Source organism: Miniopterus schreibersii, assembly GCF_964146895.1.
Source record: "Miniopterus schreibersii genome assembly, chromosome: 14".
Lineage (NCBI taxonomy): Eukaryota > Metazoa > Chordata > Mammalia > Chiroptera > Miniopteridae > Miniopterus > Miniopterus schreibersii.
In genome coordinates, this window is record NC_138114.1 from 51,161,155 (window position 1) to 51,184,601 (window position 23,447).

General features: G+C 48.0%; 1 protein-coding gene across 1 annotated transcript in view; it reads right to left on the reverse strand.

Moving 5' to 3' along the window:
• INPP5A (inositol polyphosphate-5-phosphatase A) overlaps positions 1 to 23,447 on the reverse strand; it is a 134,192-nt gene that overhangs the window by 98,492 nt on the left and 12,253 nt on the right. Inside the window, exon 2 of the mRNA XM_081158094.1 lies at positions 2,903 to 2,944. Within this exon, the coding sequence (XP_081014220.1) occupies positions 2,903 to 2,944 (42 nt within the window). The remainder of the gene's footprint in view (positions 1 to 2,902; positions 2,945 to 23,447) is intronic.

A 23,447-nucleotide genomic window follows, 5' to 3' on the forward strand; every position in this document is an offset into this window, starting at 1 on the left:
GGGGATGGGAGAATATTTGAGCCAATTAGAACATCTTACTGGTCCTCCCACTCCTAAATAATAAATATTAACTCAATTAAAAATCTTCAATACTTGCTCATTTTATATTTGTATGCAAGCCAAAATTGTATCAATTTTAAAATTTACCTACAGTATTATTATAAACTTGAACCTAAGGTTCATCAATAGTAAAATAACTTTAACTTAAATGATAACCTATTCATGTAATAAAATGCTCTGAAGACATTAAAATAGCGTATATTAATTTACATAGAAAGGTTTCCTAGTTTGCCCCTGAAAAAGAACAGGCTGTAAAAATACATTTATCTCTGACCAGCGAAGGAAGGTTGCCAAACTCCAGCCACACGGACGGTTAGACATGAGGGTGTGGACATCAAACCAGAGGCGGGCTGGGGGTGGGGAGGGTTATTTATACCCTCCTGCCTTGTGTAATTTCCTGAGTGTTATTCAACAAGGAACCGCTAAGCACAGACGATGTGTCAGACACACCCCTAGGTGTTCAGGATTCAGCTCCGAGCAAGACAGGTGCCTGCCCCCGAGAGCTCAGAGGCAAGTTCACCGCCTAGACACGGGGAAAGGTTAACCACAACCTGGCCCCCAGTCTGAAGAACAGGTTAGACTGATGGACAGAGGCACCAAGGCTGCCCGTGCCCGAGCTGCAGGTCTCCAGGCAGCCTCCTCAAGAGCCTTCCTAACACCCCAAGAACCTGCAGCCCCAGCCCCTAGGTGAATCATTTCCTTCCCAGGCTGCCCCTGGGCCACCTTGGAGAGCTTCCGAATGTCTCTCTGAAGTGCCATGGATGCCCCTGAGGGCAGGGAGTGTCTGGCCCATTCACTGCTGACCCCCCAGCACCTGGCACCTCCCAAGCTGTGGTCTCTTCCTCCTCTTACAAGGGCACAAAACCCATCATAGGGCCCCACCCTCATGACCTCATCTCACCCTAATGACCTTTCAAAGGCCCACAAATACCATTCCATTGTGGGATCAGGCTTCACCAGAGGAATTTGGGGGGCAAACATACACAGCCCATGGCAGAGTGGAATTTGTACCTCTACTGGGAGAGAGAAATAAATGGGCAGCACATACAGAATGCAAGTTCCAATCGTGACGGCTCCATGGGGCACAGTCCCAGTGTAGGGCGGCCAAGACTCCCCACAATTCCCATGACTACCCTCCAGGGCCCCTCCCCGAGGACAGGCCCCCACACCCAAACAGGCTGCCTGCACATTTCCTTGGGGTCATCACTGCCAGGACCTCTCCCAGCCTAGAGCCAGGTGAGTACCCACTCACCCTTCCTGGATGAGCCCTAACAATCTCAGACTGCTGCACTCGAACTTTCTAAGGCCCACCTTTGAAAATCAGACAGACAAAGGAACAAATACTGTAGCTCAACATGGCAGATGTTTTTGCCAAAACTAACAGACCCAGGGAGCCGAGAGCTGGACTGGAGGGCTCTGACCACGCCCAGGGACTCTTACCCCGTGGCCAGGGACAGAGATGGGACATGAAGTCTGTGTAATCCAGAGGTGAGCGCTTGACCAGAGGGGTGTCTGCCCTCCCCAGCACAGCTTCCTGATGGGGCTGTCACAGGTGCAGTCTGCCCACCCAGCTTCGACCAGGGGTCCCTGACACCAGTTGTCCACCTGGGCAGGGCAGAATAAGGGGAAGGAAGGGCCAGGACCCCCCAGGTGATGGGAAACCAGCACCCCCTCATTCCCGGAGACCCTCCCTCAGGCTGCCTCTTACCTGCCCCGTCCCTAAGGACATTCCTTCCTGATGCCCCTGCTCCTGGGCCTCAGCTGTTCCCCCGGGATCCACCTTCTATCCCCCCAACAACCAACATGATGCCTGGCAGACAATATACATCGGATGGGTGAGGGAAGAACTCCATCTCCACACACCCAGGGGATACACCTTGATGGACAGCGAGAGATGACAAGGCCTGCCCTGAGCCTCTTCCTCTGGGTCCCCACTGTCATCTCCAAAACAGAAGCAGGGCCTCCACCACCCTGCCACTGGGCCCTGAGCAGCTGTGGGAGGTGGATATCTCAGCACATGGGCCCCGCGATGCCCAGCATTTACTGCAGGAGCTGGAGCAGCAGCGGACCAGTCTCACCCAGCTGTGCTCAGGCGGCCCTAACCCACAGCCGGCACCTTGCATGAGACAGCCTTCTGGGCTGTGGCCACACTCACCTCCAAGCAGGCCAGTCACCCTGCTGCCCCCACTGGGCTGGACACCCCTCCCACCCACTAGGTCTCAGCTCATGCATGCCCTCCTCAGAGTGGCCTCTCAAACGCCCTACCTGGGGGTCCAGTATGCATACTTGCTCATCCTTATCGACGCCAAAATACCCGAGCAGTCCTTGGTTGTGCCAATCACCTGTGTCCCTAGGAGCAGAGCCTTCTGTCCCCGTCATAGCTACACCCCAGCCTCCAGAGCAGAGCTCCCCACAGACAGGGCCTCAGTCAACATCTGCTCAATAGACAGTGCTGAATCTGGCCCCATCCTGACAGCACCTCCCCCAGAGTCACCCACACTTTCTGTCCCGACCCCACGGCAGTCCCTCTGTGTGGTCACATCATGTTGAAGCCCCAGGACCCCTGAAAGGCACCCTAATGTCCCCACAAGCTTTCCACAGCCTCCCCTCCAGTAATGAGGAGACCCCGCCCAGTCCCCTGAATCCTGGCCAAAGGGAGGGGATCGGAAAGGGGCCTCTGAGGAGGAGCTGGGCTAGGTGAGGCAGGATGCGACACCCGTCCCAGTGGGCGCCGGGACAGCCAAGCCTGCACGCTGCGCAGACCAGTGTGGCTCCCACGAAGACTCAACACTTATGGCGGAAGCAGTTCTTCTGGGGGAGCGGCTGGCATGGCGCCTCTCACCTGGTAAAACTCTCGGAGCCAGTTCTTCTGCAGGTTTTCTGGCTGCAAATACAGAAGAAAAAGAAGACTGTCAGACCACAGACACAGCCCCAAAGAGCCCCGAGCAGAAGCTGCCGTGACAGAGACCTACTTGCTGCCTCACTGTGGGGCCTGGGGTCTCTGGGACCCACTCCACACAGGACACCACATTCTGCATGGGGACCTGCTCTGCAGGGAGGAACCCAATCTGCAGGTTGTCCCAGAATTAAACCCACCTGGCAAAGGGCAGGCACTGCAGAGCCCAGCATCCTGCCCTGTCCCTGGGGGGGTCATGAAGGAGCTGCCCACAGCAGGTGGGCTTAGAAGCTGGGAGGACCCACAGCACCAAGCACCAGCTTCCAGATTCTGGATGCTCCAGGCACCAGCAGGCATGGAGTACTCGAGTCTATGAGATTCGAGATGCTGCCCCTTCCTCGGAGATCCTGACCACAGGGCTTGCTCTTCCCTGTCCCCTCACTGATGGCTCAAGACCCTGACCCTGTGTCCCTATCATCTCTGCTGGGGAGTCCTGGACAACCAGACTCACCAGCAAGGGGGGCATGTGGCCCATCCAAACCCAACTGTGGACAAGGCAGGGGGGAATCTGCAGCCCTCAGTGAGACGTGAGACTACTCAAGCAGAGCTACGCTTGCAGCGAGGCTGAGAGGCTGTTCAGTGGGTGCAGTTTCAGGTCTGCAGGGGGACAGTCCTAGAGTCCCACTGCACAGCCACGTGACATACTCATCACTGCAGCACTGCACACTTAAAAATGGTCCATGCCCAACAGAAGAGAAAGCCTGTGTCCACCCAAAAACAGGTACCCAATGTTCGCAGCATTAGTCACAATAAGCCAATGTGGCCTGAAACACAACAAAATATTACTCAGCCACAGGAAGGAAGTGGGCATTGACACCGGCTACGGCACGGACAAGCCTCAAAGACATGATGTGAGTGAAAGAGGCCGGACGCAAAAGGGCAAGCCCTGTGTGGTTCCATTTTATGGAATGTGTGCAACAGGCAAGTCCACAGGGACAGGAGTTCGGCTGCTGCCATGGTGGGTGGGGCGGCGGGAGTGAGTGCTAATGGGCACAAAGTGGGTGGGGGGGATGATGGAATGTTCTAGATTTAGTTGTGGTGGTGGTTATACTACCTTGTGAACACACTGAAACCACTGCCCTGAGCACTCCCTCTAGCTCCAATCCCACCTCAGCCCCGAACCAGGACACCAGAACCGCAGGGACGGCGCCTGCTGTGGTCAGCTGTGAGAGGACTCACTCTAGGTACATTACTGCACTGTCCTCTTATCTTATTAAAATATGAAAAATGAAAGCTTCAAGCCTAGTGATAAGAAGGGGAGGTCCCATAGGCTCAACTGGACTGAGACACAGAAAACCATGGGTGGCAGAGCCCAGCGTCACTGCATGCACTGCGACTCCACATAAATGTCAAAGGAACGAAACCTAGCCATGAAAACAAAGATGAGAACAATCTGCAGGGTTAGAGCAACTCAGATGTTAATACAATTCTTTAAACTCCACATATAAAACTATTCCTGTCTGGCACATAATCCTCTCGTTTAATTTCCCTAATGCTTTCCTGAAGATGCAGGAAAAAAACGTAATTTCTTAAAAATCGCAATTGAATTTACAGTCCGATATCCTAATATTTGTCTCAAATCTTATCCCACTAAAAGTAAGGAGTTTAGTACCATGTCCTCAGTGAGATAAACCAGGGCACATGACCCCTGGTCCCTGTTCTGGGCCAGTCCACACCGTCAGAGCCATGGGGAGCACGCTGGACGTCTCCCAAGACACCATGAGAAAAAGGGGAGTGACTATAGCAGAGACACATAGAAGCACTGAAAAGCTTTGTCAGTTACGGCTCCCAACTTCTAGAAAACAGACCTTCAAACAATAAAGCACAGCCTGTGTGCACATACACACACGCTTAGGAATGCTCTCCTGCCAAGACCAAAACCCAAACTGATTTTTTTACATGCACACATCCTAGTTTCTATAAAATTAGGCCTGCCCTTCATAGCAGCCTCTCATTGAGGGCCCTGCCCCAGCTGGGCAGCAGGACTGCGATTCCGCGCGGTCACACTGGCCACATTTCAAGTGCACGGGCTCTGTGTTGACATGACAACGTGGCAGCTCTGCCCAGGAGCAGCTCTGGGCAAGGCCTAGAGGCCACGCGGGTGCCAGCCTCCTCACAGCTACAGCCCATGTTTGGTTAACACAGAGTTATTTTTAAAGCCACTAAAGTAAGAATAAGAGATAAACACACAAACTAGATCTTAGAAAAACACTTTCGTTTTAGCCCAAAGTGGAGGCTGAGCTGGTCTCTGCCCTAAAGGTAATGTTTTCTTCAGGGAGAGGGAGAATTGTATAGGTCAAAATTCTGAAGTTACATAAAGAAGTACATTAGAGAAGAAATAAATAAAAGTAAAAAGACCTTCAATAAAAGTTCTTCAATAAAAGTCACAGTCATTTATGATAAAATTTTGATGGACCAGGAATTGATAGGGACTTCCTGTCGTAGGCAGGACTCTAACTTCCTCCCAGTGTCCCACCATGGCCCCCTTCTCCCAATATGGGCGGGACCCCGAAGACAATAAGATATCACTCCCAAGATTAGGTAACATTACCTGGCAAAGGTGAAGGGACTTTGCAGATGTAATTAATTTCCAAAGTTAGTTCATCTCAAGTTAATCAAAAGGGCATATCCTGGGCAGGTCTGACCTTATCAGATACCAGGTAAGCCATTTAAAAGAGGCTCTAAAGGTCAGATTCTGGAAGCAGAGGACACTCTCTGCTGGCCCTGAAGGAACAAGCTGTGTGAATGCTAAAGAACCCAGGAAATGACCTCTGCCCACAGGCCGAGGGAGCGCAGACAGGTTTTCTTCCCCAGCAGGTCTCTGGATGAGAATGCAGCCTGAGAGACACCCCCCCCCCCCCCCCCGCCCCAGCAGAGGGCTCCACTAGGCTGTGCCCAACTTCTACCTACGCGAACATGAGACAAAAAGCAGACGCCTGTTTTAAACCACTAAGTTTGTGGTGATTTGTTACACAGCAGAGAAAACTAATACATGTCCTTAATACTATAAATGTGTGTGGGGGGTGTATAATAAAGTAAAATAAAGATTGTTTTAAACATTCTTGCCCCATTCAGATTTTATTTTGGAATAAGGTATGTGGTAAGGGTAAAATATAACATTTTGCCTGAATAGCCCACCGTGTAAAACAAATTGTTAAACTGGGAGATCCTTGTTCCTAAATGCTAGTCCGTCTGTCCATCCATCCACCCTTCCCTCAAATAATTAGCCTTATAAGATATTTATTTCATTTATGTATTCAAACAAACAATTCTTTACATTTCCTGAATTTACTGTTTTTGTAGGCTTTTTTCTGCGTTTTTCTAATACAATAAAATTGGGGTTTATATTTATCCTTCCTATGCTCCTTCAGGAGCATAATTTAGCTTTTTGAGTGAAATGTTTCCTTTATTTTATTATTTCTTGTTTAATAGCAACAACTCTGAATATAACAGAATCTTATGTATTGGAAATATTACCCACCACACACATGTTCACAGCTCCTTCCTAGAGGAGGTCCCTTTTTTGTGGAGAAACACGAGCCACTCCCACTGAGGTCAGAAATGAGGCAAAGACTCCCTTATTTCCACCACTGTTTAAATTTATCTCAAAGACAGTAAGGAACTAGATAAAAAAGAAAAGACAATCAGAGGCATAATGCCTGAGAGGAAGAACTGAACTACCCACATCTGCACATGGCATGACAGAACACGTGGAAAACCAGGGACTCGGTGATACAACCAAAAAACAATAAAAGAATTTAGGAAAATAGCACGATGTAAAATTAAGATATAAAAATCAACAGCCATAAATACAAACAATAGCCAGTTAGAAGATACGTTGGAAAAGGAAAACCCCATTTACAATAGCAATATAAAGAAAGATAAAAGCTAAAAAAAATAACAAATTTTAAAATGTGAACATTTTGTAAGGGAAACACATTAAACCATTTCTGACAGAGACTAAAGTGGCCCTGAGTCAATGGAGACCTCCCTGGTTCTCTGGAGGGTGACTCAGCACCATAAAGCCATCCGTCCTCTCCAGGTCCGTCTATAAATGACACTGTCCCACCTCAAGTAAGTGACCCGCCCCTCCCAGCCAGAGCTAGATAGGCTGATGCTAAAGTTCATATGGAAAAATACACTATGACTCAAAATCCAAACACCATTTCTAAAAAAGAATGATGCATTCAACTACAATTAAAAAAGAGAAAAAGACTTCTGCATGGCAAAAACCATAAGCAACATCAAAAGACAAATGTCAGACTGATTGAAATGTTTATAACGTAAATCACACAGAGTCTTCCTAATATTTGATGAATCTTAGAAGTCAAAGAAAAACAACAGAAAGTCTGATAGAAAAATGGGCAAAAGACCAAACAGAGGAGTCACAGGAAAGGTCTCCACATGACCTTCTATGTGAAAAGACAGTCACCTCTTTCCAGGTGAGAGCTGGCAGGGGGCCTCCCAAGGTGGAGGCAGGGTGCCCCCCCTTGTCTAGTGTTTTGCTAAGATGATGTCTAGCCCAAAAAGGCCAGGGAGAAGCAAGTGGAGATCCCAAAAGGGACACCCTGCAGGATGAGTGATCTAGGCTCTTCACACCGTCAAGGTTAGAAAGACAAAGGCGGGGCAGGCAGGCTGGAATGAGACTACAGAACTGTGATCCCCAGCTCAGCGTGTGAATCATGAGCACATGCTGGGGAGAAGGAGTGATAGCACCATCAAGCACTCCTTCCCCAGTTACTACAACCACACTTCACTAAATGCCACTCTGTCAGCCATCTCAGGAGTTCTGGAACACTGAAGGCTCTTCTCAATCCAGAGACACTAAAAATGTGAAAAATGTACTTCTCAGAATCAAAGAAATACGGTACAAATGGACGTCTCAGAATCCATGACATACGGTACAAATGGACATCTCAGAACCCGTGAGATGTGCAGTCAGGATCCTGAGGTGCACTGTGAGAATGGCCCATCCACCCACAGCGTACATGGCCCCACATGCGTAGGTGAGTGCCACCCTCCACCCCCCAAACAGCCCACACACACCCAGTCTGCACAGGGAGGCGAGGGGTGGGCTGGAGAGCGCCCTGGAACCTCGTCCGATTCTAGTCTGTGCACTCACAGCTGGGAGATGACAGTTTTGAAGAAAAGGACCCCCATCTCTGTCACCTTTGTAGGCAGGGAACACAGCAGTCACTCAAACACATCCTGATTAACTACAGGTGTATAGTCTAAACCTGTAGAGATGCCTGGAGGAAAGTTTCCTGAGGAAGCCAACAGCCAGGCTGTGAGAGTGCACACAGGAGAAAGAAGATGCTGGAAGCCCGGGTGGCCATGCAGAAGGAAGCCCCCACCCAGGGTGTGAGAATGGTGACAGTGGGCAATGGCACTGGAAAGCCTAGCCTAGCAGGACCACCCCGTGGGCATCGCTTCCCCCCGGATGTCAGAGTTGGAGAACCAGGAGTCCCCATTCTGACCCCCACAGTCTGAGACCCCTTGGTGTCTGGGTCCCACAGGAGAGGGAGGCACCACTGCTTCCTTGGCCACTTGGAGCTGAGGTGTCACTGGCAGCACAAGGATCACTCTCAGGAGCAGGAAGGACCACTTGGGTCTAGAAGCCATGCTGGAGCCTGGGCTGAGGGCAGCTGTGGACTCAAAGCCCCTCGCCAGTCCTGGAGGCCGCACTCCAACCCTTGAGGTTAACCAGTGCTGAGACAGCAGGCCCGCATTCCAAAAGAAGTGACCACCGGGAACCGCATTTTCCTCAAATAGATCCTTAACACCTTCAAACACGAGCCATTTAACACAAGTACCCTGGGCTCCTGCACCCTGTAGACGTGGGGCCTCCAGTGCAGGGGCTGCTGGTCCTCACTGTGCGATCCGCAGGAAATCCTGGCCCCGCCACTCGCTTATCCCTGCGGAAAACCGTTTCCTCTCATGTGAAGGGAAATCTTGTCTGTGCAGTCAGAAATATACTGAGGCTAAAAATAGTCTTGTAGAAGGAAGTGATGGTCAGCCCTCCACCAAATGACAAGTGCGAGGGCAAGGCGGGCGGGCAGCAAGCAGCCTGGGGGCCAGGCGGCCTGCAGGCATCAGAGAGGGGGCGCACTGAGCTCTGAGCCCTGAGCCCACCTCTCCACTCCGGCCTCCGCTCCAGCTACGCCGGGCACAGCAAGAAAGAAAAAGGAACTCAGAGACTGAGTCTTCCCTCGAAGGGCAGCTAGAAATACGTTACAAATGGACATCTCAGAATCTGTGAAATATGGTACAAAAGGATACACAAACCAAATGCGGAAATATGTAAAAAGAGAATACAACACGACTGAGTAGGGTTTAGCAGGAATGCTGGCTTGGTTGGAAAATCAATGTAATTCACCACACATACAGACTAAAGCAGAAAACCAACAGTGATAATTTCAATAGGTGCAGAAAAATGCATTGGTCAGCATTCAATATTTTTTCATGGTTAAAAAACCTCAAAGCAACATAAGAAATAGGAGAAAACTTCCTCAGTTTAATAAAAGAACATCTAAAACAATAAAAAGCAACCTCCAGCTACCACTTTGCTTACCAGCGCAGCACCCTGGTTCACATGGAGTGGAAGGTCCCGACCAGGGCAGGAGACAGCGAGAAGGAGGCACCCAGGTCAGAGACAGCTATATAGCTGGCTCTCTGCAGGTGCTGGATGTTGACATAAACAGCCCTAAGGACTCTGAAGAGTTACATTTTAGCAAGGTCATAGAATACTAAGTTAACCCACAGAAACTCATTTGCATTTCTACATCACAACAGCAAACAACTGGAAAATAAAATGTTTTAAAATACCATTTCTAATAGCATCCAAAAAACATAAATTATGCAAAAATACACTTAACAAAAGATGCAAGCCCTCTATGCTGAGAACTACAAAATACTACTGAGAGAACTTAAAGACCTAAATAAACAATGTGATGTATGGTCATTTGCAAAAGACTCAGAATCATTAAAATGTCAGTTCTGCCTACACTGATCTGTGGATACTGTGTAACGAGGGTCGTAATCTCAGCAGCATCCCTGGATACGCATCAGGCCCAGAAGACCCAAAGCAATCTTTACAAGAATGGAGTGAGAGGACTTAAACTGATGTCAACACTTCCTATAAAGCTACAGTAACCAAGACAGATGATCCTGGAATAAAATTCGATAACAGATCAATAGAACAGAACAGAGTCCAGAAAGAAACATACACCTGTACTCTGATTTTCAACGAAGGTGACCAAGCAATCCACTCAGGAAACAAAATCTTAACAGACGGTGAAGGATTAGCTGATATCCACATGGAAAAACTAAATCTCAACCACGGCCTCACATCAGGCAAAATTCATCTGAGATGAATGAAAAAGCTAAATGTAAAAGGTAAAATCATGAAGGAATCAAGGGGAGAAAGTCTCCCTGACACGGCAGTACAGAGATTTCTCAGGGCACAGAAAGCAGTAATCATTAGGAAATCATACCTGAAACTTGTGGTCACTGAAACCATCACTGAGAAGATGCAGGAAGCGTGAGAGAGAATGTCTGAAAGGGCTGGTGTGTGGGGCACATGAACTCCTGAGACTCGGTCATGCAAACAAGTAACGCAATGACCCTGGGCAAGTCATAGGAATAAACACTTCACCAAAAATAAAAAAGACACAAATGGCCGGTAAGCACCTAAAAAGGTGCTCAACATCATTAGTCATCAGGGGGACAAAAGTAAAAACCACAATGAGGTACCACTGGGCACCCACCAGAATGGCAAAAATGACAAAGACCAAAACGGCAAACATTCGTAAGGAGGAGGGGCAGCCAAACGTTGCACATTAATGTGTGATGTAAAATGGCGTGATCACTTTGGGGAAAGTTCTGGCAGTTTCTGAGAAAACTGAAAACACACACACCTAAGACTCACTGACTCCACTCCCAGGTGGAGTTCCCTAAGAGAAATGCAAAAGGATTTGTACAAGAATGTTCATGCAGCAGCCATGCGAGACGTCTCATGTGAGATGAGCCCAGGTGTGCCTCCACGAGCAGAGCCAACGGCCGCGGGACAGTCAGAAACTATACCGCTTGGCCACAAAAGGCAGGAACTCAGGCAACAACGTGGACCACCTTCAAAACCATCCTCGAGAGACTGAGTCTCCTGTGGGACCCGCAATCTGACTCCCAGGACCCGAGGTAAACCAGAGCCTGCCTCCCTCGGGGACAGGGATCGACAGGCAAAGGGTACAGGGCTACCTTCTGGGGTGACGATCACATTCTACATTCTGATAATGGTCTGGATTCAACATAAGCATTTGTCAAACTCAGCAAATGTATCCTTAAATTTGCACATTTCACTGTATGTATATTTTATATCAAAATACTAGCCCAGCTGGGCGTGGCTCAGCACTTCAGCATTGACCTAGGATGCAGAGATGGCGGTTCGATTCCTGGTCAGGTTACATGCCCGGATTGCACGCTCCATCCCCAGTTGGGGGTGTGCAGGAGGCAGCCAATCAATGACGACTCTCATCATTGATGTTTCTCTCTCCCTCTCTCTGAAATCAATAAAGATATATTTTTAAAAAAATACTAAACCAATACTGAACTCTAGCTATTGACATTCCTACTGAAGTATTCACAGGGCAGTATGTGTTGTCTGCAACTTACTCTGAAATGCACGAGCATGCGACGGATTGATGGGTGAATGCACGGGCAGCTGTGATAAGGCACGGATAGTAAAATGTTAATGGCAATCGAAGCGAAGGACATACAAGTGTTAACGATACATGATGTCCTAGTTCTTTCCGTAACTTCAATCTTTAAAATAAATGTTTGGAGAGAATTTAGCAATAAAAGCTAACAGGGCTGAAACTGAGGTCCTATCTGTGATTTTGCACAAAGCACGGCAGCCAGGAGACAGTGACTGGGCTCTTCCCCATCTCAAACGGAACCCACGGTACCCACTCGAGCTGTCTGCTCTCCAACCAAGAGGACCAGCCTGGAACCTTCAGGCAGGTTATTCAACAACAGCTGATCCAGAGCCTGGAGGGCTGGTTTTGTCCTTTGAACTTCTCTTCAGGCGCAGCACCCCTCCTGTGAAGGCCCTGCACCCTCTTGCCTCTGTGCTCCTGCCCCACAGAGTCCCACACACGCTCTTCAAAGTCCTTCTTCCAAGGTCCCCCTCAAAGTTTCCCAAGCCCCTGAGCATCCATGCACCCTGGAACAGGCTCTTCCAGCTGCAGCTCTCGGCCCTTTAGTGGGCTCACATCAATTTGGTCGGTTGTGACCAGCATTTGGGAAAACAGGCAAAAGAAAGCAGACACCAGCAGCGCCCATTCAGCAGCACAAGGTCTGCTCTGGAGCTCGGGGCCGGCTGTGGGAGGACGGCTGGCCAACTCTCAGAAAGCGTGCACTCCAGTTGGCACAAGCGAGACATAAATCCATTGAGACGTCTGCTTAATGTAGAAGGTAAACAGCTAATGTTTAAAGTAATGCAGAAAGCCTGGCCGGGTGTGGCGCAGCAGTTGACCTAGGATCCAGGAGATTGAGGTTCAATTCCCGGTCAGGGCATATGCTTGGGGTTGTGGGCTCGATCCCCAGTCGGGGGCATGCATGAGGCAGCTGATCAATGACTCTCTCATCATTGATGTTTCTATCTCTCTCTCCCTCTCCCTTCCTCTCCCTTAAATCAATAAAGATATATTTAAAGTAATGCAGACAAGCTTGTGTTCCAAGAAACCTAGAATATTCCAACACACACACTGCCAGCCAACCCAGTGGAAGGGCATCTGTGTTGTGTGCAGTTTAGGCGCCAGAGTGGGCAGAGTGCTAGGAGGGAGATGGATAGAGGAGCAAAGAGGACGACATCCCAGCCTGAAACCTCTCTAGCCACCAAGGCCTTGGGCAGCCATCCATGGTCAAGAGCCAAGGCGAGGGTTCTTGCCCCCTTTCCATCCCGGGCTGGGACCTCCAATTCCCCAGGGACTGGGTCCTAGAACCCAGGGCGATGCCCAGCACTAACCCACTGCCTCATTCTGAACCCACCCCTCACCCTGCAAAGAGCCAAAACTCTCAGACCTGGAGCTGTCCCCCGTGACCCTGGAAAAGCACATTTTACCAGCCCTGGGGAGGTGCAGGTCCTCGTGGGGAGGGGACTAGAGCAGGGCACCCAGCCTCAGCCCTGCAGCCTGACCCTGACTGGTCTTCACGGCTGTGTACACGGCTCCGCCTCTGCCAATGTGACTGCAGAGATAGGCAGAAACCAAGGTTGCCGAAGAAGAGGGGCCCGGGCAGCAGCTCAGGAGCCACCGTGGGTGAGGTAGCAGCTGGGGCACTGGGAAAGCTGTGGTGGGCAGCAACCCAGAGAAATCGTTTGCATGGTATGGGAGCGGACAGAGCCAGGTTAATTATGTCAGGCCCTTTGGGAGCAAGTGTGAGAAGCAAGCTATTGTACGAGTAAGAAAGAAAGAAGGCAGGCAACATTTCAGGGTCCCCCACACCCCTGGGCCCTGGGCATGAGCAGGGCTGCCGGAAGGGTGGCCCTGAGGGTAGCACCAGGGCGCAGCTGGTTGAGTTCATACTTGACTCCTCGGCAGCATAAACATTGCTCACAGAATTTCAAATAAACGACTTCTGCGGGGAAAAGCCTAGAAGTAAATATACTCAGATGGTTGTGGTCTGCTTAGGGAAGTGGGATCATTCTAGTCTTTTCCCCTTTTCATTAGTTTCCAAATGACTGTGGATGTGGTTAGATTGCTTTGGTTACTAATTTCATGATTTTGAGCCAGGTTGACACTGTCCATTCAGGGCCGACGGCTGACAGGTGTGGACTCTGCAGGTGCCTCAGCTTGTGCACACCCTTCCCACCCACCCTGAGTAGAGTGAGCTCTTGGGGCGAGTGCCAGTCGCCCCCTAAAGCCTGCCCACTGGTAGCTGTTGGGCCTTGTAGGCCTTTCCAGGGGCCCCGGTGCAGGTGAAAGGACCAACACTCAGGTGGAAAGCAGGTGTGGTCCAAACACCTCAGGCTGGCAGGGCCAGGCAGTCTCCCAGAGATGGGCAAAACCAGCCCCAGGCATAGACACAATGTGCAAAAGAATGCCACCAGCAGCCATGAGACCAGGACCCAGCTGGGCCACAGCTCACCCCTCATCTGGGCCCTCAGTTAACATTCAAACTACCTTGTGGGCTTTCACAGTTCCAAGCGTGGGCTTGAGAGAAACTTCATCTTTCTCACTGTAGACTTACTGCACTTCAGCTACACTCCACACTTTGTATCATCTGTTCAGCTGTAAGGCTCCCCAACTGGAGGCCACTCGCCACCAGCAAACCAGTGTCCCACAGCCTCCCACTCCCGATGCCATCGACCAGGGCTTTCCCTCTCGCAGAGTTCCAGGTGGCACTCCACAGACAGCTTTACATTAAAGGGGAAACCCAGCCACCCTGAGCCTCAGCTCACTTGCCGGCACCAGCCCGGTCCATCCATGAACAAAACGATGGCAATCCTCACAGGCTCATATGACATGTCCCCTCTGCCCAGAGTGCTCTCGCCACCAGTGGGTCCAGGCCCTCGATGGCTCACAGCAAAAGTGAGCTCATCATTGAGGAGACAGTCACGAGAATGTCCTAAGTCAGCATCATAGAATAAAACATTTTAAATAAAACGTCAATTGTTTTTAACCAGAGAGAATTGATGACAATCCAAAAGAAAAAGATTCAGAAAGTATCCAAATTTAACACCATCTACTGTGGCCAGAATCAACCAGATGTTCTCAGATGTCCAATGTTTATAAGAATTTAAAAAAGAGACAATGAATAAGAACATATCATTGCAATCTTGATTTACTACCTCACTTTTTGCAAATATATGCAGCAAATTTACATGTCTGGGGCAATAACATTTCAATCCTCATTATTTTTTCACAAAATCTTTTAATAGTTTGATTGAAATGGAAAATTCAAGGCTTTAATTAAAGATAGCTTAATAATTTTGTTGATCTCATGGAGCTGCTAGGAATAATTCTGGAAATACTGGCACTTAACTGCTGGTACTTGTGAAAGGGTTTCTTTCCGTGAGAGACATGCACACGAAACGGTAACTGGCTCTTGCTGAGACAGAACCAGATGAACACCAGGAAGGACCTGTAGTTTTGGCCAGCACATAAACATTTTTTTCAAGATACTGTAATTGAGCACTAAGTTATCACATGATGATCCAAAAAGAGTGGGAGTATAAAAGTCACGCTGTCTTTTCTCAATAAACTTTGTATTTGGAGAAAATTAAATGATAATTTTAAATAACCAGGTATTGAAACAATGAAGTTGGAAGGCTGGTTGGACCTGAGGGGCAGCAGGCAGGGCCTCGGGTGCAGAAACAGCTTTGACAAGCACCCCATGCCTTCCATCTTCACCTTAGCAGACCAGTCTAAATGGAAACAAATATCCTGAAAATGAACATCACTTAGAGACTGACTGGAATATAAGTGGCCAGAAGCCAAAGACTTTTCTGTTCTGTTCACAGCATTTCCCCAGAGCCTAGGAAGGTGCTTGGAATATAACAGGCATGCCAATATCTGTAGAAGGAATTTATCGACCTTTCCTAGTATGACTGTTGTGCGCGTGATACTGAGAAAGGTCTCTATGCTGACAGTTTTCTTTTACTCTTTTTTGTACTTTTTCTTATATTCTGGCACTGGTTTTCTTTTTCCTTCCTGAAAAATATAGAAAATAACGGCACGTCCTACCTGACATTCTTAGATTTGATGAAATTCTGTAAATCTCTGTCCCATTTAGAATTATCTGGTGTAAGGGCTGAGAAGGGGATTGGGATGTTTTTACCGCACTGTGTTAGAACACACCGATAGCCCATCTTCTCTGACTGAAATGCAACCACCGCAAGCCACGTTCTTGTGCGCAATCATATCTCTTTCTAGGTTCTAACATGTCTCACTGACCTCCCTCTATTTCCCCACTTTTATTAAGATTGAATTGACATATAACATTGTCTAAGCTTAAGGTGTAAAATGTGATTATTTATTTGATACATGTATATACAGTCACAGCTGTATAACTACATTCAATCAATGACAGACTGCACATACAACAGCAGTCCCATAAAATTATAATGCAGCTGAAAAACTGTCACCCAGTGACATTGTAGTTGTGATAACATGGTCCCAGCACAATGCTCCTCACGTGTGTGAAGCTGTCCATCATATAAACTGCAGCCCCTATACTTATGTACAGGACATGAGACTAGATGATGATAATAAATGACAGTGTTATAGGTTTATGCACTTACTACACTTTTCACTGCTATTTTTGAGTGTACTCTCTTACTTATAGAAAAGGTGTGGTATAAACAGCAGCTGTGTTACACTGGCAGTAGCCTCAGATGTCTCATGTTTAGAGTGTCTTTTTTTTTTTTTTTTAAATATATCTTTATTGATTTCATAGAAAGAAAGGGACAGGGAGAGAGAGAGAAACATCAACAATGAGAGAATCACTGATCGGCTGCCTCCTGCATGCTCCCAACTGAGGATCAAGCCCGCAACCCGGGCATGTGCCCTGACCGGGAATTGAACCTCGATCTCCTGGGTCCTAGGTTGATGCTCAATAGCTGAGCCACGCCCGGCCGGGCTACAGAGTGTCTTGATTGCATCATTTTCTCTTGTGCCTGATTTAATCTCAGGTTGTTTTATAAATTGAGTGTAGCCTAGTGTACATTGTTATAAAGTTTACAATCATGTCCAGTCATGTCCTGGCTTTCACACTCACTCACCCTCACTCCCTGACTCACCCAGAGCAACACCCTAACCTGCAAGTTCCATTCATGGTGAATGTCCTGTACACTTGGAGACAAGATTGAGGAATGAATGTCACACAGCCAGGGGAGACTGAGGAGACAAGGCACCTTAATGCAGGTTCCAGGACGGAACTCTGGGACAGAAAAGGAACATTGGTGGGAACCTGGTACGACCCAAATGAAGTCCGTGATTTAGTCAATACTGTGGAACCAATGTTAATTTCTCAGCTCTGACAGAGGTACCACCATTGTGTGCAACGTTCATGGGAGGCAGGCACAGGGACTCTTGTGCTGTTTGCAACCTGGCTGCAAATCTAAAATTTTTCCAACTAAAAAGTTTTATAAAAGTTGCCCAAGAAAAAGGTAGGATTTCTTGTTTTGGTTTTTGAATGGCATGCCCTTCACCCCTACCCCATGTGTTTCCTTCCTGCTTTTGCAGAGTTTGGTGTGAGAATCTGATGGGGGCCATCCAACCTCTGTCCAAGAGGGACTGCCACAGGCACAGGGAATGGCAGGATGGAGGGATGAGAGAGCTGGAGCCAGGTGACACGCTGAGCCATCAGCCCACCCAGCAGCCTCCTCCTCCAAACCTTCCACTGTGTACAGGATTAAAAAGCTATTTAAGCCAATGTCAGTAAGAGAGTCTGTTACTTGCAACCCATAGCATCCTGGGAGACTTGTCAGATTTAAAGACAAAAGTTCTGGTCACTAGTCCATAAAGCTTCAGTCAGTCACTTACACCATAAAGTTTTTAATGATTGTCCCCAATTGAAACCAGTATTTACACCTAGAAACAAAATTGTTCACCCCTCTGTGTACACTTCCTGCTTCGGTGGTTGCAGGTGAACAGGACAACTCCTGTTCTCAAACTAAAGCAGCCACGGTCCTGAAACTGGTTACATTAACAGCCAAACTGAATGGCTCTTCTCATGTCTCAAGTCTCATCTTAAAAATAAATAACATTCACATGTAATCTGTCAAATGAGTGAATAAATAAGGGAATGAAGGAATGAATTTTGAAGGATGTAATCAGGTTAAAAAAATTTGTTTAATTCAATAAATAAAAATTTATTTATGTTGACCTGAATTATACCATGCATTACACAAAATTATTCTAATCATGAAAAATTTAGACGCCATAACAGAAACTGCCTTCAAGAAACTTACAACCCAAATCAATATGCATACACTAAGAGATTTTAGTAAAATGGCAAGGCAGAATATGAGTGACAATTTGGATAATCTGGACAGTAAATTGCCTTGAATTAAAAAGAAATAACATTGCCCGGCTGGGCGTGGCTCACAGGTTGAGTGTTGACCTAGGATACAGGCGATGGGGGTTCGATTCCCAGTCAGGGCACATGCCCGGGTTGCGGGCTCGATCCCCAGTTGGGGGCATGCAGGAGGCAGCCGATCAATGACTCTCTCATCATTGGTGTTTCTATCTCTCTTTCTCCCTCTCCTTTCCTCTCTCTGAAATCAATAAAGATATATTTTAAAAAAAGAAAAAAGAAATACCATTTATTGAGCACCTACCCCCAAAAAGTTACTAATCCTGCATAAGCTGTCTGCGCCTTCACCACTGCCTTTTTTCAGCCTTTCACTGGGTTCAGCTGTCTTCATATAGATCATTTTTCCTAAGTTCATGCCCATGTATCTGATTTTCACAAACGGGGTGGGGTCTCTTCTGTTCAGACAGATAACAACGCTATTGGCTGCGATGTATTAAATAACTTCATTGCTGTACTACATTCTAGGTGTTCAGTAGATCCTGAGTTTTTCAGATGCATAGTCATATGTGTAAATATGATTTGTAAATACATATGCTTTCCAGATGCATAACCATATTTGTAACATGATTTGTAAATATGTAAATGTGTAAATATGCAATATGATTTGCAAATATTAAAAACAGCTCTGTTTCTCCATTCTAACATTCCAATATTTTACTCTTTTTTTCTCTTGTTTAATTACTAAGTGCACTAGCTAGAGCTCCTAGACCTACATCATATAATCATATTTATATCAGGTATCTATCTGTCTTAACCCTGACTCTAATAGAAATGTTTGATTTCCATGTTTTAAAACCATATTAAGGAAAAATATACCTGTTTCGATTTTATTAAGAATAATAATTTTTTAATCAAAAGACACTGAATTTTATCAAATATATTTTCAGTACTTATAGAGATGAGCCAATAAGGGGTTTTCCTATTGCTCAATTGTTGACTTGAGAATATGCTGACTTACATTACCCGGTCTCTCCAACACAAGGCGTGCTTCCGGGTCTAACACAAGCACATCCCATCGCCTACCATTTGCTCCCGTAGCCTCTCCGGGATAGTTCTGCCTGCAGGCAGAGCGAGACCTCTCGGCAGTGGTCTCCGTGGTGCTGCTCTGAGGGCCTGGTATCTCTAAGTGCCCTTAGTCTCTCTTGAGCTAGGGTAGCGTAAATAGAAGGAGGTGGGTGTCCTTGACAGCTGGGAGCACCCACTGTTGATAAGCCACTTCCTGATATCACATTTCCCATCCAGCTAAAAAGCCAAAGTTGCCAACCTCAAAATACTGGCCAAAACCACCCCTCAGCCTTTGGCAGACCCAATGCAAGCCTTTGAGGGCTTCCCAGATGACAAGAACACAGGCAGATGCAAGGGCACTAGCCCTGCGATGCCCAGCCCATAGGTGGGTGCTCTGACAGCTGAGCAAAGCGTGGGAGCAGCCTCGTCATGCCTCAGAGGAGCCAGCAAGCTGGCTGCCAGGGTGGCCGCTGGGAGAGCCCTTTTCCCTCAGGGACACCATCCCTTGTACCCTCCTTGCCAGTGGGTATCACTGCCCTTTTCTTTGAGGGTGAGGAGTGGACTGTCCTCTTGGCCTGCATGGGTCATCTGGAAAGGTCTCCTGGCATGCAAACAGGAGGGCAAAGAAGACACAGTGTGGAGCAGAAGGGGAGGCGGTATGGATGCCATGCACTGTGGCAGCCTCTGGGAGCAGCCCAGAAACAGAGGAAAAGAGTGGGATCCCAAGGGGTGGCAGTGGCTCCTGATGGAGGGGCTACCTGCACCTCGCAATATTAAGGGGCAGATCCTGCGAAGCTCTGCACAGAGGCCCAGGAGCTGGTGACCTGAGTCCTTCCTTCTTTGGGGCAATATCCTGGGCAGAAAGTCCAGATCTTGCCACTTGGTGATAGTCCTCACACTGCATCTGAACCAGCCAGCTCTCATGTCAGTGGACCAGCTCTAACATCCATGGACATCCCCTCATTTGGTCTCCTTGGAGCTATAAAAATTCCAGCAAATGCCACTTAAAAAAATCTCAAGGATGTACAAACACACTGCACTCTCACAAACGAATTCCAAACACCTGGGTGACGAGGCAGGCGAGCTGCAGTCGCAGGCTGTGCCCCTGATCCCTGACCCCGGACCCCAGCACAAATGATGCACTCCCAGCCGTTCAGCAATGTCAGAGAACACCTACTCAGACAGAAGTCACGAAAATGAGAGTTTTCAAGCTCTAATTCTCTTTTCTTACATTTTGGCCTCAAATGTCTGTTTTTACTGCCAATATAAGCTGTTGGCAAGGAACATTTTAAGCAAAAGTATTATTGTCGTGTATAGTAACCAGAATTTAAAACTGGGCACTACAACTGAATGCTCGGTGGGATGGAGGCAGAGACATCCCAATGATAGGGCCTGGTGGTGGTCTGGTGGAAGGTGGCTCCTGTCCTCTCAGAACTGCTCCTCTGGAAAACAGGACCCGTGTCACCATCATTCTGTCACTGAGAGTTCCCTGGGCTCCAGCCCTGACCCTGGAAGCCAGTGATGGGAGGAGGTCATGCCTGGCACCCATCACAGCAAGGGCAGGGGGTGGGTGGAGGGGTGTTAGTTGTCAGCAGCCGCCAGGCGGGTCCTCTGCCCAGCAGCAGCAGCATGGCCCCCAGAGGCGAGACGGGCTCAGCCACTCCTTCCTGGGCCCAAGCCTGACTATTGGCCCCTTGCTGGGGGCCACCTGTTTTTAAAACTTCCTTTTCTGCTAAAACTAGCAAGAGTTGTTCTGTCTACTATAACTAGAGCCCTGCAGCTGACAAAGAGCTAGGATAGGCTATAAAATAATCCCACCATTATCTTCCCCACCCAACCATAAACTACTCCCTGGGAGTGCTTGCCACACCTTTGAGGGGGCAGCACCACAGTGCACACCCCATGTGCACAGGACAGAACTCCGTCTATAGGGCTTTCAGCAAACTACCCCGAAGTGAGGAAGTGTCCGCACCGCCTAAGGACCAAGGCCAACCAAAGGGTCGTCTCTGGAATCAGATAGGTGAGCCGAGCTCACACTTTGCGGGGTAACCCAGGGCTGACCAAGAGCACCTGGGCAGCCTTCAGAAGGTGGCTCAACACAGAGACACTGGTGGAAAGTTGTTACGGGGCATCCCTTCCCAGCTCCGCTCCTAAGACTAGTCTAGGTACTTGCTGCTCTTCCTACTGTCAACCACAGGAGGTCGGGGAGGAGACAGTTACTTCAGTGAGTGGAGCCCCTGGCAGGCACCACAGGCTCCAGGTGCTGTGCGCCAGGTTCCTGCAGATTCTCAGAGCTCCCTGCACAGTACTCAGAGATGCGGAGTGCTCAGAGAAGCATCTGGCTGAAAGCTGGCTCACACCTCCTTTGCATTTATTCAAGCAACAAACAAAGTCAAGAAATCTGCAGTGAGGGGACCTCAGCCAGTGCCTGGTGCACAGAAACTGCATAAAGCTAAATTGTGCAGGAGAGGGGGCCCAAAATCCGTGCCACAGACTACTGTGCCCACCTCAGTGACCGAGGAGAAGGGGGGCCACATCGGCCTGCCACAGAAATGCAGTCTCCACTTAGAAACAAATGGGAGAAAGGCTCGGGGTCAACCAAAACAAGCAGAAACGAGGTGAAAGGCAGAGAATGAACTTCTCTCACCAGCAGTTACAGCAGCAATGGGACTGTCAATAACACCTCCTGTCTAGTTTCATTATAAACGCAGCCACTACAAAGACTTGGAAAACAACAGGGAAAAATCAATGAAACAAAAGTTGGTCCTGGGAAAAGATTAACAAAATTGACAAAACTTTAGCTAGACTGACTAAACACAGAAGACTCAAATTACTAAAATTGGGAATAAAAGAGAGCATTACTACCAACCTTACAGAAATAAACAGGACTGTACGGGAATACCCTCAACAATGGTGGCCAACTAGATAACCCAGATGAAAGATAAACTCCCAGAAAGACACAAACTTTCAAAACTAACAGAAAAAACGGAGGTCTGAATAGACTAATAGCAATAAAAAAAATGTTAGAAATAAATTAAGCAAAAGTACAAGATTTGTACTGAAAACTACAAACATCATCAAAAGAAATTAAAAGGGATCAATGCTCATGGATGGGAAGACGTAATGTTAGGATGGCAATACTCCCAAAGCAACCTGGAGAGTCAGTGTAATGCCTCTTGAAACTCTGGCTGTCCCTTCTGAGACTGAGATGCTAATATGAGAATCCATGGGGAAATGGAAGAGACCAGAGCAGCCAAAACAATCTTGAAAAAAAAACAAGAAAGTTAGAAGACTAATCCTTTCTAATTTCAAAACTTACTGCAAAGCTACTGTCATCAAGACTGTGTGGTCCTGTCACAGGACAGACATACAGACCAGGGAATAGAATGGACAGTCCAGAAATAAACCTGTATACTTTCAAGAAAGGTGCCAAACAATTCACTGAGGGAAGAAGAGTCTTTCAGCATCGTGCTGGGACAGCTAGAAACCCACATGCAGAAGAGTAAGGGAGCAGCCCCACCTTACACCATGTACAAAAATTAACTGGAACAGAGGGCCACAGTAAAAAGCCCATTCATTTTAGGCTGTGACCCTGTACACACACCTGGCGACCCCCCTCACTCTCGCTCAGCGTGTAGGTGAAGTGTGGTCTGAGCCACAGCAATGACCTTATAACCTGTCACAGCCTAATCCCAGTCACATCAACTAAGGAACACTCACTCCATGGCCAGTGTTGCAGGGCGGCCAAGAAAGGCTCTTCCCTGGGGAGGGCTTGTTCCAGCAGGGACCACTCGTCCCACAGTTTGCCTGGTCCCAGCACATTCACCTGTCACCTCATTAGAGTCAGAAGCTTATATTTCATCAGCCAGTTGTCACAGCTACACTGGCTGAAGCTGCCCACATCTCAGCTGAGGAGGTCAGCACAGCAGAGAAACCATATGCACCAAGCAAGGAGGACCACACAGGACATTTGACTGCTTTTGGCAGGAAGACTGACCAACCCTCTGGTCAGGGACCTTCCACATGGTTATCGGGGCTCATGGAAGGAAAATCACGACAAAGTCACAAAATGGGGTGCACACAACCTGAGACACAGGAGAGACATTGTGGTAAGAGTCCTGTGCATAGACCAGTCTGTACATACATGTGATCACAGTTCTGAGAAAGTAAGTGACCCTAAAAAATCAGTGTCAGAGACCCGAAAAGAGTAGCTGTTCTACAAACCCCATGGTCACCTCCTTATCAAAATACCTCTATGAATAAGTAAGATACAAAATCTGTAAGGGCTGCACAATTCTAAAATAGAAATCCTTGAAAACCCAAGAAAAAAGTC